The sequence below is a fragment of the Vicugna pacos genome, chromosome 34 (genome assembly GCF_048564905.1).
Source record: "Vicugna pacos chromosome 34, VicPac4, whole genome shotgun sequence".
In the NCBI taxonomy this organism is placed as follows: Eukaryota; Metazoa; Chordata; class Mammalia; order Artiodactyla; family Camelidae; genus Vicugna; species Vicugna pacos.
The window spans coordinates 10,343,784-10,361,923 of NC_133020.1; the positions used below are offsets into that span (position 1 = coordinate 10,343,784).

Sequence of the window (18,140 nt, forward strand, 5' to 3'; positions counted from 1 at the left end):
GGCTATAAAAGCATAAACAAACTGTAACAGTGTACTTCAAAGTAAAACAAAAAGCAGAGGAAAATTCTACCATGTAATTAGTGTATCTTTGTTACTTTTAAAAACACTTCAGTACATGACTAGTCCTCATAACGGTGATACTCAGAAATCAAATGATACTGCTCCAGCTATGGGCACCGGAAGTCAAGAGTTTGGGATTGACTGTATAATATGCAAATCTTCAGAATTTCAAGTAGGGCATTTTCACTTTTTAATTTGTTATAATATCAGAAATGAATTTACCTCCGAAGCAACTCAGAGACTACCCTTTGGGTTCTGTTCTTCATGAATAGTGATAGGGATTAAGAGACTTTAAATCAATTAAAATTTTCCTTTTGATGACTGTGCTATCTGACAAGGAGCAGGGGGAAGACTACATTTTGTTGCTGGCCTTAGGTTCTTCTGATGGTTTATCTGAGCAAGCAGGATAAGTGTTGAAAGAGCATCAATTAGCGCACGTTCCCTTGGTCTGCTATACAGTCTACAAAATGTGACCAGAGCCTTGACTTTGAGGTTTTAAAATTTACTTTCAAATTTGTAATTATGTACAACTGGTGAATAAGTTTATAAACCCAGGCAACCAATAATGCCTATAAAAATATACTTTGTCATCTAAAATAGGTTACTGGCAGTAACAAGATTAAAAGCTGGAAATGTTTGAGTGGAATGAAAAATTTGATTAAAATTCAAAATTACCAAGAATTCTTTCTATGTATCTTAGTAAACTTACTACTGACATAAAACATAGGACAGTCCAAAAGTAAATATTTCATTTATATTAACTACAATTATTTGAAATCATAAAATTTTGATTTATTTAAAGAGAGATTTTCTTTAGGAAACCTTAAGGATATTACTACACATTTAGGCATATCTGAGTTTCTGGGCAAAGCCAGGTTTTCACACGTTGCCTAAATATTATCTAATAATGGCCCAATTTTTGCCATCAGAAATGGTCTTATTCTGATGCAAATCACATTGAAACAATCAAATTCCACCTACAATGCTTCTCATTATCACAAAAAAATTTTAGAAGTGGTATAATGTAACTTTATTTCAGGATCTAATACAAGGAAAAGGTGAATTACTGGAAAAGCTCTGCTGCCATGTTGAGACTAGAAAAGAGCAATAAAAAGTTGAGATTTGAGAAGGCACCTGCAGGACCGCTTGCAGGGCGGCTGGGGGAAGCGCAGGATGGGAGGGAAACCTCAACCCGACCTGGGCCCCCGAGGCCAAGGCAGGTGAGTAGCCGCAGCTCAGCACATGGATGGCGGTCGTTTCCACGTATCTACTGTCCTTTCCTAAGAGCTGCTCAAGTGCTGTGTTCCCACGACTCCAGTGTTGATAATTGTTGAGGCGAGTAGTAAATTACGGTAAACCACCAGGCTTATTTCCAGAGATTCTAGGTAATTTCAGATTCACATCTGTACCATTGTTTTTAAACCTAATTTTTGTAATATCCCCTTGTTTTTCAGAACCATCTCTAGCTTTACAGACAAAGGAGTTTTTAAGAATGTCATTTCCCATGTATCTTAGAAGCTTTCTGGTGGTGTGCAATTTTGAGGGAAGAAAATTTATTTCACTATTTTGTTGGCAAACATGCCTTTATTAGACTGTACAATGCACACTGTAGTTAAATTTAATAGCACCAGTCTCTGGAGTGACGGATGGAATTTGGATCCATGACATACTAATTTCTAAAAAATTTCAATAGGCAAAACCACGATGAAAACATTTTGTGGGAAAACAAATTATACATTAACAAAAGTATATTTCTCTTAAAAATTAAAAGAAAAATGACTGAACACATTTTACAGGGTTATCCTAATTCAAAATCCCTCTTTAAATATAACTAATTTAAAACAGTACATTATTATTTTGTTTCAAACAGGGCAAACATAAATATGCAAAAATACTGTCTTCTAACATCTTCCACAGGAACCTCTATCACTTGATAAAATATTCAAGTTCGAACATTTTGAAATAAGCTAAAAAAAGGTTTAGCTTAATTTATATGGAAAAAAAAGTATTCACTAGAAGAAATTTTAAGTTTAAGGGCATATCAAAAATTCTTGGCAAATTAAAATTAAATATTAATAGGGAATTTCATAAAAGCCAAAACTTAGGAGTGTCAGCCCTTGTTCATGAACTTCTACTCACACTTCTGAACATTCACCTTAACCAACCACACGCACTGGCCCCACTGAGGTGATGCCAGGAACTCAAGGTCACCGTAAAGCTGCTCTACACAGCTGAGCAAAGACCAGATACTGGGAGGGGAGGGCGAACAATGAAAAATATCTTCATCGTGCATCTCATCCATCATTAAGCTCCCCTCTGGGGAACAGAACACACTTCACCCACCTCCTCCTCCTGGCCTCCAACACGGCATTCACAGCTTGGTGTCTATGTCTTAGGTCGCCTCCAAGCTAATACAATAAGCCTTACTGAGTGCAACTTTTCTTGGGACAAGAAAAAAGGACTCTATTAAGGGTCTCCCTTTCTGGAGACCCAGCATTTATACCCCACCTCACCTCCACAGCTGTCCTTTCCACCTGTTTATTATGGTATTTCTGAACCCTGCTGGGACGGATTTCTTACTCTGCCACTTGTAAAAGCCATGCCGTTAACTCAAAACAACCGAAACATCAGAGTCACCTGAAAATTCTACTACATTCAAAACACTGAAACGTAAAGTATGGTAAGTAAGAAAATTCTTCAAATCCCACCTGATGGTCCAAATATATGGTGTTCCTTTGAAGATGATGTGTAAGGATTTCATTCTAGTAGGCATCAACCAAGAAAGAAAGGGACAGAGAAAGAGGGTGCGGAATTCATGAAAAGGTCAATTTTGAAATAAGAAAAACAGGTAGTTTGCCACAACCTACTACATCACAGTACACAACCACTTTGACACACATGCTCCCGTGTACATGGTGCAGATGACATATCAAATCATGACAGAACTGCACTTAGTTTTGTAAGAAATTAAGTAGACATGCATAAAAGCTGAAACATTAAGCAGAGAAAAATCCTTCAAATGGCTTCAGCAGACTCAACGTTAGAAGCTTTTTCCACATGTTAACTCTTTTCTGAATACAGGACTACGGCTTTGGATGATTCTCATATAACCAGAGGCTATTAAACCCTTTGAGAAATGTTTATGTGTGTTCATTTTTTTTTAAAGTCAAGAACAGAAGAAATTTATGTTTGGCATTTAAAAGGCAGTTATTATTAAAATGATAATCAATTCTCAACTGATTACGGGAAATTGCAGGACTCATCAATGTCTGTCTGACCAGCGGAGGAAGTTCCGGTGTTTGGGTGAAATGACAGCACTGTTTTGGAGTCTGTGTGTACTTCCTTCCTCCCGCCTGAGAGCTGGTGGGTGGGAGGCTGAGAAGAAATGCACCCTCACCAGTGTTTTCCTTTAATGATGTGGGAACAAGTGAATTCTCAAAGGGTCAATAGGAGATCCAGATGCTGTCGCCACAATGGGGGGATGGCTCATGCGCGACACGAATGACGCCGACCAGACCGGTTAATGAGTGGCTCAGGGCACGTGGCAAGAGCAGACGACACGGACAACCTGCGCGTGGCTGACCTTTGGGCTGTGGGCCTCCAGCTTTAGCTGCATGAGCTGCGCTAACGTGTGCTCCCGGACACTGCTCAGCTCGGCCTGCTGCCGCCTCAGCTTTATAAGCAGCAGCGTAAGCTCCTCTGGCTGAAGGAGTGCAATGTAAGAATCCAAACGGGGGGGAAAACAGATTAATGGTTGTCTTAAGTGACAGACATTAAACCCAGATTTCCTGGCACGTTTCCTCCTATGCTGACATCAAACACAGTGCCTGGGCACCGTGATGAGAGGTCCTACATACATGCAAAGGTATCTAGAGAAACAGAAGGAACAGTGTTACTTTGTAAGGTTCAGCAAAACAACAGCATATTAAGGCATCCGCTCAGAACTCATGAGAGAATATTTCAATATTAAGTATAAAAAAGTGCAATGCCCCCCCAAAACCCCCAAACATTATAAAGGCTCATACGTAAGAGCTATTAAAAGATTATTCTTAAAATATATCTTAATGAGACTTTTTAAAATGACACCTAAGACTTTTACAGCAACAGAACGATACCTGCATGTCCAAGACTCTGTTTTAGAGAATATACGGTAATTAGAAAGCATGAAAACTCATGCAAAATGCAGATCATACCTCTACGTCACTAAGCCTAGTCAGTACCTGGGACCTGTTCGTTGCTTCCTAGTTACGTTTTTAAAATGTGACTGTTAGTGTTTTCACAGGGCATTTTATATCAACCAAAAGACCAGTTTTTATTTTTAAGAAAAAAAAATGTATTTACTACACATGTGCACATAAAGCCTCCTTCCACACTCTGCAGAGGGCAGAGAACCTTCTGGTGCCTGATTCATCAGTAGGATCGCTGAGGGGAACACACTTTCAAAGGCAGATAAAATTCTTTTCACAGGCCAACCCGACAGATTTTCCTTTGTTAGAAATGCAGTAGAAGTGTGATCACTGGCAGTCTTACAGGCCATAAAATATTACTTGGTGTTTTTCTGAGCTTTCTTTTGATTAAAAACTACAGACGGACCACAGGGAGACGCTCCTCACTTCAGGGCTACGGTGTGTGCTTAAAACTTCCAAGCCAAAAAGCGTTCCCGAGGCCGACTCGTTTTGTCTCCACCACAGCACTACACTAGCTCTCCGCTGTTCTGTTCCTCGGCTGTTGATCTTTATTTTCCACACACACAAAAATATTTTTAGGGACACAAATCATTTGTTTAAATTGCAGTATAGCTGATTTGTAATATTGTGTTAGTTTCAGATATACAGCAAAGTGATTCAGTTATGTCTACTTTTTTTCCCAGTTATTTTTCACTATAGGTTAAGACATTGAATCTAGTTCCCTGTTATACTGTAAATCCTTGTCGCCTGTCTGTTTTACGTATAGTAGTTTGTATGTTACAAATCATTTTTAACTGGTATCTGAAGGTACATTAAAAGTTACTGCCTTCAAGAGGAAAAAATCTATCAGAAGTAAACCACAGTTACTACCAGACTTTCCAGATACAACTGAGTATTTATACATAGGAGACAACAGGCTTTTATATTAAACCGTCCAAGAACGTGGGTGCATGTGTGCGTGTGTGACTTAAAGAAGAAATTCCTAAATAGGAAAAGAACAGCTGCTTTTGCTGATGCCAGCCACACCTCAGGACCTCATGACTGTGGACCGTCCACATCTTATGATCGTATCACACCAAGCTCTTGAGGTCTTGCCAGGGAGAAAGGAGGGTAGGGGAAGGGATGAGACAGTCTAAGACCCAGAATGATATTTGACAGAAATATTAAAAGAAGACATACTGAAACTCTGGTTCATTAATTATGGAGTTAAAGATATTTTCAAAAGGAGGAAAGATACCAATAAGTTTGCTAGACATTTAAATATGAGGCCAAATAAAAAGAGGCACAACTGACTCTTCCAGGAGGAGGTGGTAAATAAATTATATCCTAAATACCCACTAGAGGGAGCAGGGTAGAAGAGAAAAAAATTTTAATAAGATACTCAGCATTATCTTCTGATTAATGTCTGCCTGTCAGAGCAACAGTTTAATATATGAAAATTCCAACATTAAAAAATTTTTAGTTTTAGTCAAGCAATATTTATAGCCTTTAATAAATAAGCCATAAGTAGATTAAAGCCAGAAAGTTTTCCTTATATCTAAGCATGGACAAAATGAAATAAAAGAATATCTGGAAAATACATAAAAGATGAATTTGTTCTGATTACTGCAGGAAGAGAATTTTAAATAATGAACAACTATACAGGCCCTCAAATCATACCTTTGCAGAAGTTGAGACTACCTACTAATATTGGAGCATAGTTACCCTGAGAAAAGAATGCCATTAAAGTAAAATGAAGTGATTAAAAAAAAAAAAGCCATCCTTCTCTTTAATCTGAAGAGTAACAGCGTCCCAGTAACTCCTTCCTGATTTGCAGGTAAATTACACTGACGATGAAATGATCATGGTAGGTGCTTGCTTGAACCCAGTGTTTGCATAAGCATGTGAATCAGTTCCTTTTCTGCTCTGAAGTCGCTCATCTATATAAAAATCCACAGCAGAAACTTCTTCACAGGCCTGTGGTCTGCCTACACATACATGGCTGTTTGCTGGATTTGTTCACCTAACAAACGACTCCAATCTCTATTTTAAGGCTGAGGGAATTAAGACCCAATGAAGTAAAGAAGCCCACCCAGGTTATACAGTAAGAATCTTAGATTTAGGAAGGCAGACGCTCAGTGAAGGGTATCAGTGAGACACTGAAATGGCCACGACTTCAAATTCCTCTAATGAGCGTCTCTCCCACCACAGTAGTAAGGGGTTTTCTCTGAGAACTCAAACTTGGAAGCTACGTCAGATGTGCGCCATCATGGGTAGCGCGTAAATAAAACATGATATGGTAAATAAAGACATCTCACTCACCGTCTTGCCTTGCAGGCTCTGGGGACTAACGGACTGTAGAGTCAGGCCAGCTGGCATCGACCTCCTGTCAGGCACATAGACGTGCTAGGAAGATAAAGGCACAAGATGAATTCTGTGGTCAATGTCGTTGATGGGAATTATATTATTAAATAACATTTAAAACTGCTGTGGGCTGTGGGCAGGTGGGTATAGCTCAGTGGTAAAGCTCATGCTTAGCACGCACAAGGTCCTGGGTTCTGCCCCGAGTACCTCCACTGGAAAAAAAAAAAAACTGCTATCACAGCTTACGAAAGAAGGTAAGACACAAAAAGAAAACTTCTGGACTAAAACGCAGATGCTGATGACCAGAGTAATTCTATATGGTCTGGCTCAGTGGTTCTCAAACTTACTGATTTGGGGACCTCTTTACATCCTTAAAAAGAAAATTCAGTGACAGGAGTGGGTTTTTTTTTTTTTTAAACAGTTTTGCCAATCTCGATCTCTTTAATGTCTGGCCAGATTTTCCTATCTGTATTCATTCTGTTGTGATAATCTCTTTTAGTGGAAGGACATGAAGAAAATCCACCTTTGATATATGTAATATGAAAAGGGAAGAGAACCTGAGTCGCCTTTTTGGATAGTTGCAGATGTTCACCTTTGATATTACACGAGTGCTTGGAAAGTGGTATCTTCTTAAAGGTTAGTTACAAAATGGTATCTGAAACCATGTCAATGAACTTTCTATATTCTGTCACATTAACAACCACAGTCTATTTGCACTTTAAATGAATCTTTACCCACCCATGATTTTGGGACATTAGACGTTGGTCATGTGGGAAATACTGGCTCGGGAGTTATGCAGGTGTTCCAAACATTGACACAGATCAGGATACAAGATCAGCAACTCATATTTGTTAATACCATCGCTGATCTTTAAGCACTGGAAAGCTGTCAAGCTCACGATGGCAGATACAAGTTCTCCAAAATTCTAATTTTCGCTTGAAAGCTCAAATGTTGTCATCGGTGACAAATACTGTGGGTTGTTTTCCTGGAAGTGACAAGCTAACATTTCACTTTGAGGAAGTGTCTGTGAAATACCAGGTTTGAACAACTGAAGTTTGTCATTCATTCTTTCATGTAAAAATGGTATCTCATGAAAAAAAAAAAAGAGCTAGTTTAGCTTGCAACTCAAATAATCACCTAAGTGTTTTTCCCTGAGACAGCCATTAGAACTTTGGTATGCAACAGAAATGCTTTAAGCGTGTCTCCTGCTTCACCACACAGAATATTAAAATGTTATGTAATGAAAGGTCAAGATTGAATAAAATGATCGTTGACTGTTTCATCAAAGGAATTAAGTGAAACTGCTACTTTATTATCATCATCAAAATAGTTTTAAGCTTACTTACTCCCTGAAAGAGTCATGGGGACCCTCAGGTACCGCCCCCCACAAGGGTCCATGGACCCTACTATGAGAACCATTGACCACAGTTAGGAAGACGATAGGACGGTTTGAAAGAAAAACTGGGCAATGCTGGAGAAGTTTTTTGGGAAAAGGAGTAGACGTTTATGGGACTGGAAACTGGCAGAGGGCACCCATACATCTCACATCTGCCAGTGAAACAGATGATAAATTTTGGCCAAGAATATGAAAAATACTAATAACCACGAGAACACTTTTCAACCATGCACTAATGAGATGTATTAGATCAGATCAGCCTTTGAATATATGAGGTGACAAAACACTGAACTTTGTTACAGTGGAGTTCTAAGTGAGCCTTTTTTTTGGGGGGGGGAGGGTGAGGCAAACTAAAACTTCCTCCAAAAGAAAATTCCTGATTGACTCATTAATTTTTAACCAATGCTTATTTATGGAAAAATCGAGCAAATGCTTTATGCACTGATTTAACTGACAGAGTCAGTCAATCACAAGGATGAGAAAAGATGCTTTTTAAAACAGTACAGAGCAAGAGATTCTTTAGCATTAAAAGTGGCAGAAAAATTCCTTTTCACTTTAGGACAGAGAACCGGCTACACACAGGGTGACAAATCAAAACGCCTGTTTCAGCGTTGTGAAAAGCTGCAAGGCACTCCAGATTCACTTCAGAAAATCTACCTAGCGATGCTTACACCATCGTAAGGTTCCAATTAAAGCATGAGCTCTACTTATATTAATTTTTTATCAACTATATATACCAGCAAGCATTGTTACCCCAATATTAACCCGGGTACCTAAGGAGGTATTTCAGTATGCCACATATTCAGCTTGCTGGAAGGCGAGGTTAGCACTTTAATCTTAGCAAAGAACAAGAAGAACCTGACACCTGACTGCAGGTGTGCTGGGAGAGGGCGGGTGCAGAACTGTCAAGTGTGTGAAGGGCCAATCAAAACGCACGTGGTTTTCGCCTGCAGGGAAAGCGATCACGCAGAGAACACAGAACGCATCTGCTCCAGAGAGACGGCGCGCTGCGAGCTTTCCTACCTGAGATTCTGACCCCGTGGAATACTCTTCCTTAATTTTTAAAACAAAGGAAGAGCTGGCCTGGCGTACCCCCTTCGCCGTTTTCTTCTCCCCCACATTTACAAGAGAGGGCGGTGTCCTGGAAGTAAAACACAGCACCCCGAAGCGGCAGGTCGCCGCAGAGGAGGGATGTCTCACCTTGGGGTGATGCGCCCTGTGCCTGCGGTCTATGGTCACGTCTCCTCTCTGAATCGGGGAAGACACCTCGGACCTGTAGGTCCGCTGAGGGGAGTAGCCCTGATAAGCAGCCATGGAGCCGTGGGAGGGCGACGTGGGGATGGAGTGCATCGTCTGGCCGGAAAGGCTGGCCATGGCTTCCGGGCCGGTCAGGCTTGCGTGGCGAGGCAGGGTGCTCTGCTTGTTATACACCTGCCGCTGCTGCCACTCGTAGAGCTGCCACATGGTGTCGTCCCTCATCGACCGCCGCTTCTCCTCGGCCCCGGGTCCTGCGCCCCTGTCGTGAGCGGAGGGCGTCACGCTGCAGATACTCTCGGGCCGGGTCTTGCTGTTCCTCGGGAGTGTTCGGTAGCCTTCGGGGTAGCGGGCCATCATCTGGGCTCTGTGGCTTGGCATATTTCTCGGTAATGTTTGGTAAGAAATTACTCTAAAATAAGAGAACAAGTGGAATGTAAAAAGGAAGGAGAGAGTTGTTCTCCAGGCTCTGAATTACATTTTTTGTTTTCTTCCAGTGGGTGAAATATATATTTAGGACTTGTTTCTTTTGAAAGATCAAAATATTATCCAAAATATTACAAGTGGTTAATGAACAGATTTTCATCTTTTTTAATTAAATTCAATTTGATGGTTTTAATATATGAAGTAAACAGCATCTATGTCATTTACAAAAAAAAGACTTAATTCCATACGATGTAATTCCTTCTTGGTTTCAAGAAGGAAGACTATTATACTGATCTCAAGTCTGTCTTCATATCTTAATTGCTTTTTAAACACTTTTTATTATAGTCATTTTACAATGTTGTGTCAAATTCCAGTGTAGGGCACAACTTCTCAGTTATACATGAACATACATGTATTCATTGTCACATTTTTTTTGCTGTGAGCTAGCGTAAGATCTTGTATATATTTCCCTGTGCTATACAGTATAATCTTGTTTTACTCTGCACATGCCTGTCAGTATCTACAAATTTTGAAATCCCAGTCTGTCCCTTCCCACCCCCCGCCCCCTTGGCAACCACAAGTTTGTATTCTATGTCTATGAGTCTGTTTCTGTTTTGTATTTATGTTCTTTTTTTTTAGATTCCACATATGAGCAATCTCATATGGTATTCTTACATAAATAAATGCCTATAATCTCATTTTCATGCATCTCATCAGACCAGGTAAGCAGGGTTCCTGTGTGTGGATGGGAGACTGGAGTTTCTGAGTTGCTCCTACAGGGCCTGAAGACAGGAAATTGGGACTGCAGGTGGTGATGCTCTCCTGTACCATGTCCTTCTGAGGGGATGACTGTTTATGGGAGGCAGTACCTCAAGCAGTACATTTGTGGTCTGAAGAAGTAATTTTCCTTGATGACTTTTCTTAATTTGAAAAAGAAAAATGACTGGAGGCTCAAGCTCAAAATTTAACTGTTTAAAGACAAAATACTCCAACATGACAATATTTCAGATACGAAATTGCAGTCTCTGGAATTTTCCAATGTTTTAATATTAGTAAGCTTTACTATTAGTACACTGAGGGGAAAGTAGTTGATCAGAAATCAGGAGGGCCAAGCTTTCACTCTTGCTTTCCTACTAAGTACAGGACCTTAGATGAGTCATTTACACCTTCTTGGACTGAGAGAACATTCGTGTGTGTATGGAGGAGAAAACAGAGCCTACTCCTTTTAATGCTTGGGGTTAAAGGACGAGTTCGTGAACCAGCTGCAACTAGAATGCAGGCCTCTTACTTCCTTAAGCTGCACTCTTCATTATGGCAATGATTCCCAGACTTCTAGATTTAATGAAAAAAGCAAGCTAAGCTTTCAATTTTAAAAAATTTGCTAAAAGTATGATAATCATTAAAAAATTTATAATTCTATTGCAACGATACAATTAAAGACACTCCCAAATTAGGAAGGGTATAACCTTAAAGTGCTAGAGACTTTCTGCTACCAAAATCTGGCTAACTGAAACTTTCTGAGATTTGGTTTTCTCCTCTAGAAGACGATTTGATTACAAAGTTATAACTCTAAAATCCCAAGTTTTATTTTGTACTTGACATATTTCCAAATCCTTTAACCATTCCCCTCAAATAAATTTCCTTCATTAGGCTGATCATCCTTCAGCTTTTCAATGTCTTCACTGAAAAACGGGCTTGCTCAAAACTGAAACACCCCCAACACACACACACAGGTCAGCTGTCTGATGACTCTGGGGCTGGAGTGAGGAGAAAGGTACCCAGTCCTCTGATGTAAGCAGTATGAAGAGTCTCATTCTCTGCTGCTTTCTCTCCATGTATATTTCCTATTGTTCCCCTGCTTGGTCCCCCTTCCTGTCCCCACCTTCTCTGCTAACATGAAAGCCAGACACTGGAAAAAGTCCAGAGTTGGCAACCCACGGCTATGTGCTTAGAAAGCATGTCAGACAGGGGCAGACGATTCCATCCAAGAAATTCTGCCCTAGTGCGAAAGCAATGTACTCCAGCATACCTTGGTTCATCTGGCCATACATAAACTCAAGAATTATTACAGAGACCTTAATATGAGAAAAGGCTTGGATTAGGCACTGAACTGTATCATAGACGCATATACTCAAAACATAAATAGTATTAACTTGATATCCTGTTTGGAAATCTGTAAAAAGATCACTTATAATCATACAAAGGAGGAATACACACTGTCAATCTAAAACACATGAAATACTGCATGTGAACTAATGTTTAAATTCCAGTTCAGAAGATTGCATTGCACAAAACCGTTCTATCAAGGCTCTGAAGCATTCACAGCAGGTGAGCCGGACCCTGTGGTAGAGATGGATATTGAACTTGAAGCGCCATCTATCCTAGGATCATTGCCGGCAGGCTGTTTTCCAACTACGGGTGGCTAATGAGGGACTACCAGGTCTAAAAGCCCCTTCTGCCACCGTTGGGACTGCTCTGGGGGGAATTCTGGCGGAAAATTTGGTGATCATCAAGCAAGTTTATTTTTATCCCATACACTTTCCAGCATTCTGAGACCTGTTTTGCAAAAAACTACAGTTTCCGTCAGGGGTTTTCCCCAAAGAAATTCAAATTAAGCAGAGCGTGATTTAAGTGAAAGCTTAAGGCGCGAGCACTGTGGGCGCCTTCCTCAGGTTCAGGGCTCCATTCAGCAGCAGCTGCCTGTCAAACACCATCAGCACCCTGACCCGTGATGCTGCCACACAGAACAATGGCTTCCGGTGCCGAGCATCTGAGCGGGGCCCGCCGCTCACAAAGAGACTTTCGGGCTCTGTTCACAGATGCGGGGGTCAACTACTTGACTAAATATTAAGCCTCTTTTCTTTCCATCACAACTTTAGTACTGAAAGCACGCCTTTCACGAAGTTTCACCAAATGAATCGTACCAGGCATTCCTACCATTTCGCTTCTTTCCACCAATAAAAATTATCTCATGACAAAACTTCACAGCTATTTTTTAAAGCGTGAAGTTCATATAATAAGGTGGATGATCTATTTCAGTGAGCTGAAGCGGGACGCCACCACGGAACTCAAAGCTGGAGGAGCAACGTGGAGAAAACCTGAGCTCAAAATAACCTAAGACCAGCCTTCAGAAGCTTGCTGGTCTGCAGCGAAAAGAAAAAAACTCACGGGAAAGCCTTTATGTACATTAATTGTGGCCACTGAGGGACCCAGAAGTGCCTGAAAACTAACGTTATGCTCAACAATTTAAAAAACTGACTCCCAGATATTGAACCCCTTTAACTATATACTTTTTAACCTTAAGAAAGTATGATTTTATTTGAGGAAAAGTGATTCCATCAAGAAATAAGATCTTATTTGCTGGGCAGAGATTCAGCAAATCTTCTGGCTGGGATTTTTACCATCATTTCCCTGAAAATGATTACTTTAATAAGTACTTCCAAAGATCCTTTCATTTCTGCCCTGCCCCAGAACTATCTCTGGCTTTTTTTCTGTCTAATCAAATTTTATTTTTGAAACAGCATCTGTTTTTCACAATCGACCTTGGGAAGATTATAAATGTGAGCACTGAGGGTGAGGAGAAGGCCATGGAAATGAACAGCATCACAGGAGGCTGGTTTTGGCTGAGCTGCACTCCTAAGAGGAGAGGCTGGCTGATAACCACACAGGCCAGAAGGGCAGTCCTACACCTCAGGAGGGCCACTGTGACAAAAGCTCCTCTTCTCTTCATCAAAACGTTAGTTAACATCATTGTTTTCTGGTTTCCTACTACTAAGAGGTAAGAGTTACAGTAACTCTTCACTTAATTTTATGTACATTAGTTCCTTAAAGTACTTTATAAATCTTGCATCTCCAGGTTCTCCCCTAACAAAACACTTTTTCTTATCTACAGGCACTTCTTATCTCTGGCCTTTATTTTTGGTCTCCTTTGCAGGCCACCCACCCTCATCCCTTTTTTTTTTTAATGTCTTTAAATGTGAATACTCTTTCTGGTTTTCCCTTGGAATCTTTGTTTTATCCAGCCTCCTGCTGAACGAATTTATCTACTCTCATCCTTAAGTACATCTGATACAGTGATGACACCACAAACTTCATTCAATCCAGATCTCTCTTGGGAGATACAGACTACAGGCACCTCAAATCTAACCTGTCAAATCATTATTTTCTCTCTTCCCAAACCTTTTCTATGCAGTGAAAGGCACCAGACAAAGCTGGATGACAAGACCAAAGAGCAGGGCGTCATTCCTGACTTCCCCCAGCCACACAAACTAGACCTGAGTGAGACTAGCTTGCCCTCAACTAGTCTTGCCAATTACGTCGTGGATACACCCCCTTCCCTCTGCTCCTTTCACGTATTCCAACCATTTTGAAACTTTCTCCAGTTCACTCTCCAGATTTTGTGGCAGGAGTGGTAATCTGCACACATCTCTCCTGGCTTCTCTCTCCAGCCTGCCTTCTCACTCATCATCAGAGCAGTTGTGCCTACATCAGACTCAGGCCTTTGGATTCCTTTCCCAGCTTGCTATCAGCTCTGGAGGTCTGCACATCTAAACCAACGTCAGCATACCATCCTTCCTGCAGAGAGATTTTCCTGACCCTTAGATCGTGCTGGTTGTCCCCGAAACACGTTCTCACAGCATCCTGTTCTTCTGTCACCATGTACCGCACTTGTTTATTTAACTTTTTCCTCCACTAGACTAAGGGCCTCTGTGAGAACCCTGGACTGTATCTTTTCACTGTTTTATTTTCTGGCCCCATGACTTCTATATAGTAGTTATACAATGAACATGCAAAAGAACAAGTGACAAGTGTGTGCATGAATGAATAAACGCTTAGATGAATAGATATAATACTCAGTCATATGCATGCTGAGTTTAAGAAAGCCAAGGGATGAGACTGAGAACTAGAGAGCATACGCCTTGGCGGTCTCCACATTACTTGCCTTGAGAGAGCTTTGCATTACAACGGCTGCAGAAACTAATGGAAGACAGAGCAGGGCGGTGGGGAGTGAAGACAGGTTCCCACTGTGGGTGTGTTGGGGGGTGTCTGTGTGTGTAAAGGGGTGAGTCTTGCTGTGTGTGTGTGTGTGTATAGGGGTGAGTCCTGCGCCCTTCCTTATGCCGAACAAACATGCCATCTGTACCCACAGCCTAGGCCTCCCCTCGTGCTGGGCCACGGAGGATGACTCCTTGCCATTTGTAACACTGAGAGACAGAGAACAAACACTTATATCCGAGTACCATGAAGAAAAGATTAGTAATGAAGCCGTAATATCTAAAACACAACCTGAATTTAATTCTCTGAATCGGTATCTCAGAAATCAGTCTCTAACCAACAACACAGGAAAGAAACCCGAGTTCACAACACATAACAACAAGACACTTACCCCCTGGTTTCCTCCTCATGACCTCTCCCCTTCTGGAGTTTAATCCACTGTTCCAGCTGTTGCATTGAATTCGTCCTCTGTATGACTCGATCCGCCTCTGTGTGTAAGGGCCCTGTGTTTGGGTGACTGCCCCCTCTAAGATCTGCCAGGCTAACATTGACTGTTCTGTTTTCTGAACTGTTCACATTGACTGGCCTGTAGTGTCCAGTCTGACCCAGGCATGTTGGCCCGCTCTCATATTCAGATGACAGAGAATTCAACTTTACACTATTAATTTTTGTTAAAGGTCTATCTTGGCCATCCTTCTGAAATCCATATTTTTCAGCCTCTAATGCCTTTTTTTCTTCATTTTTGCTCATTTCCTTGTTTTTCTGGTTATTTTGGACCTCTGGCTTAATTAGCACTCTATGGTTGGGAAAGTTATTGATTTCTTTAGTCGGTGCATTTTCAGATGTAATCTTATCCACTCTGAAATCAGAGAAGAAAGCCATAGTAAGTCAGATGAAATAATGCATATGTTGTTTCTGGGACTCGATCTAGGAAAAACATAAAATTACCTTTGACTTCACCAAAAAAACTTACAGGGTCACAGAAGACAAGTCTGCACAAATCCCTAATGTCGTGGTATAAAAATTCAAGTACAACACCAGAAGGTATATAAATAGAAGGGAAAAAAATTAAACATAAAATATACAGTGTATAAAGCACTGGAGGATAAAAAAAGCAATGAGTGTCCCATCCCCACCACTAGAAATCTGGAAAGAAAGCAAGTAAGACAGCCCTTTGACAGTGAAACCACAAATGTCCACACTTAAAAGACCACAGTAGCCAGTCATTGGAAATAAACAACATGGTTCCCAGCCAGGAGGGTTACCTCATCATGAGACAAACATGACTCTGGCTTGTGGAAATGGAAATTATATTCTGATGCTATCAAAGATCTGCACCATAGGACTGACTGACTTTCTGTGCCGGTTTCAAGAGGACCTGAATTTCGGTTAAGAGCCCTTGCAGCCAGACTGCATGTGCTCGGCTTACAGCTCTTCCTCTTATAAGCTGTGTCTCGGGCAAGGCGCGCACGTTTACCATGCTTCACTCTCCCCTTTGGTGAGTGGGGAGAACTGTAGCACCAAGGTGACAGGACTGTTGTGAGGACCAGACGAGCCAGTCAGTGGCTGCAACAGACTTTATTACCACTATCATTCCATCTCATCGAGCAATTCTGGATTAGAATCTGGCACCCTGTGTCCATCTCCCCACAGGAAGAATCTGCTGCTTAACAGCGTGTGCCTGGGCCACCAGACAGTTTACTGCTCACCATGTCGGTTGCTATTTCTAGGTCTTTTGGATGAGAATCAGCTTTCCTGAGACCAGTTGCTTCCAGGCTCTGACAAGACCAAGCTGAGTGTCTGAACCTGCGTGAAACTGCCAAGATCACACCATGCTGGGAGGCCTCTCAGGAACTGACCAACCTTGTACATCTCAATACATAATAATGCTCCTATTGGAGCCTAAGTGTGGTATTGCTGCCAGTTTCAGTGATGTGGAGGGAATACACAGCCCATACATAGCATATACAGCCATACAGAGATGTCTAGTTAGGAATACGGTCAGCGAGGAGGGAAAAAAAAAGAAATGGGACTATTTTTCTGGGAGTGAAGTTATGGACTATCCACATTAGGTTAGATACAACTCATAGCTGCTAGACTGGAAGCAACATTAGACACTGGGAAAGTGTGTTAAGATACGCTATCGAGCTTTTTTCCCTTGGAAAGATAAAAGTCAGAGATTTACACTAAAACCACATTTATCCTTGCTAAATTCAGGAATGAGGAAGATTTCTAAAAACTATCAAATATCTGAAAACGCCTTTTAAAGTTAGTTACCTCTGGTCTACCTAAAGTTATTATTTTAAATTGGAACCACAATGACTTGTTTTCCCCAAAGATTAAAGAGATGTAATCAAAAAAGACACACACTGACTTTTCTTTAAATGGAGCCAAAACTGACTCAGAAATGTATGCTAAGAAAGCATAAATAATGTAAAACTTGCGATCTAATTTTAAAAAGTGACATTTAAGTTACTGTAGAGCAGACACGCAAATACAGAAAATGGAAATAACGGGCCCGGAGATGGAACTTTTCAGAGAATGTGTATTATAGTTAGATTTTAAAATGCCATCAATATCTGCGCACTAGGGGACTATGACAGTGTAGTTCATAGGTTAAATACTTTATAAATTCAGAAGAACTGAACTATCTAGTTAAAAACTGGATGTTCTATCTCGGAGGTGATATGCCCTGGTAAATATTTTAAGTATTCTGGCCAACAGGAAAGGGAGACCATTACCTGAAAACCCAGTAAACAAAATCTCCCCACACTTACGAAATGAAATATTACGGTAGTTAGGTACCTTCAGTTTGAGTGATTAAGACTAACAGGGCAGGATAAAAATGTCAACAGCCAGAAGTAGAATAAAAGACGTAATTTCTACAAGATAATGGTGACTGACACCAGGCTGGGCACATAGGTAGTGTTCAGTAATTACTGCCTAATCAAGCAAATTATATCAACGCAACTGGCTAAAAATTGCTATGGGCACATAATCAACAGACAGGTGTCAGAAGTCAAAACAAAATACTGAATGGCATCTTTATCACCATAAATTATGAACAATTACTAGTTTTTAGAGTGCAAAACAGAAGAAAACAATACTGAAATTCTCTAGAAATCACAAACACATTTTAATTATTACACTAATTTCTGCATTCTAAACAATTCCCTGAAAATTTACTTAAGTTACTATTACCTTAAGATTTTCAGTTAATTTTTTTCACCTACAAATTTTCTCTAGCTTTCAGTGTTAATCACCTCATCTTCATGTCCATTCTGGTTATTTTTATATACGGAATTCCAAAAGCAGATTTTCTTTTCATTAGCTCTCAACCTAGAATATGCATATGGTTGGGGTGGTTATCTTACAAATAGGTGTCCAGAGTTCAACCTTGGGCCTTCTTTCCTTTTCCTCCACACTGTTTGCTACCTCTAATTACTAGTGATCAGTTGATTTGGAATAGATATTCTAAA

The 18,140-nt window shown here is 40.6% G+C and overlaps 1 protein-coding gene across 8 annotated transcripts in view; it reads right to left on the reverse strand.

Moving 5' to 3' along the window:
- The window catches only part of PLEKHA5 (pleckstrin homology domain containing A5), a 212,134-nt gene that overhangs the window by 46,665 nt on the left and 147,329 nt on the right, over positions 1-18,140 (reverse strand). For 7 of the 8 annotated variants that reach the window (XM_072954689.1, XM_072954687.1, XM_072954693.1 and 4 more), the window contains 3 exons: positions 15,053-15,520; positions 9,187-9,652; positions 6,549-6,632 (listed from right to left, as the gene is read on the reverse strand). In XM_072954689.1, coding sequence (XP_072810790.1) covers positions 6,549-6,632; positions 9,187-9,652; positions 15,053-15,520 — 1,018 coding nt within the window. Of the gene's footprint in view, positions 1-2,768; positions 2,823-3,643; positions 3,764-6,548; positions 6,633-9,186; positions 9,653-15,052; positions 15,521-18,140 lie in introns of all 8 variants that reach the window. The other variant, XM_072954697.1, reaches the window with a different exon arrangement.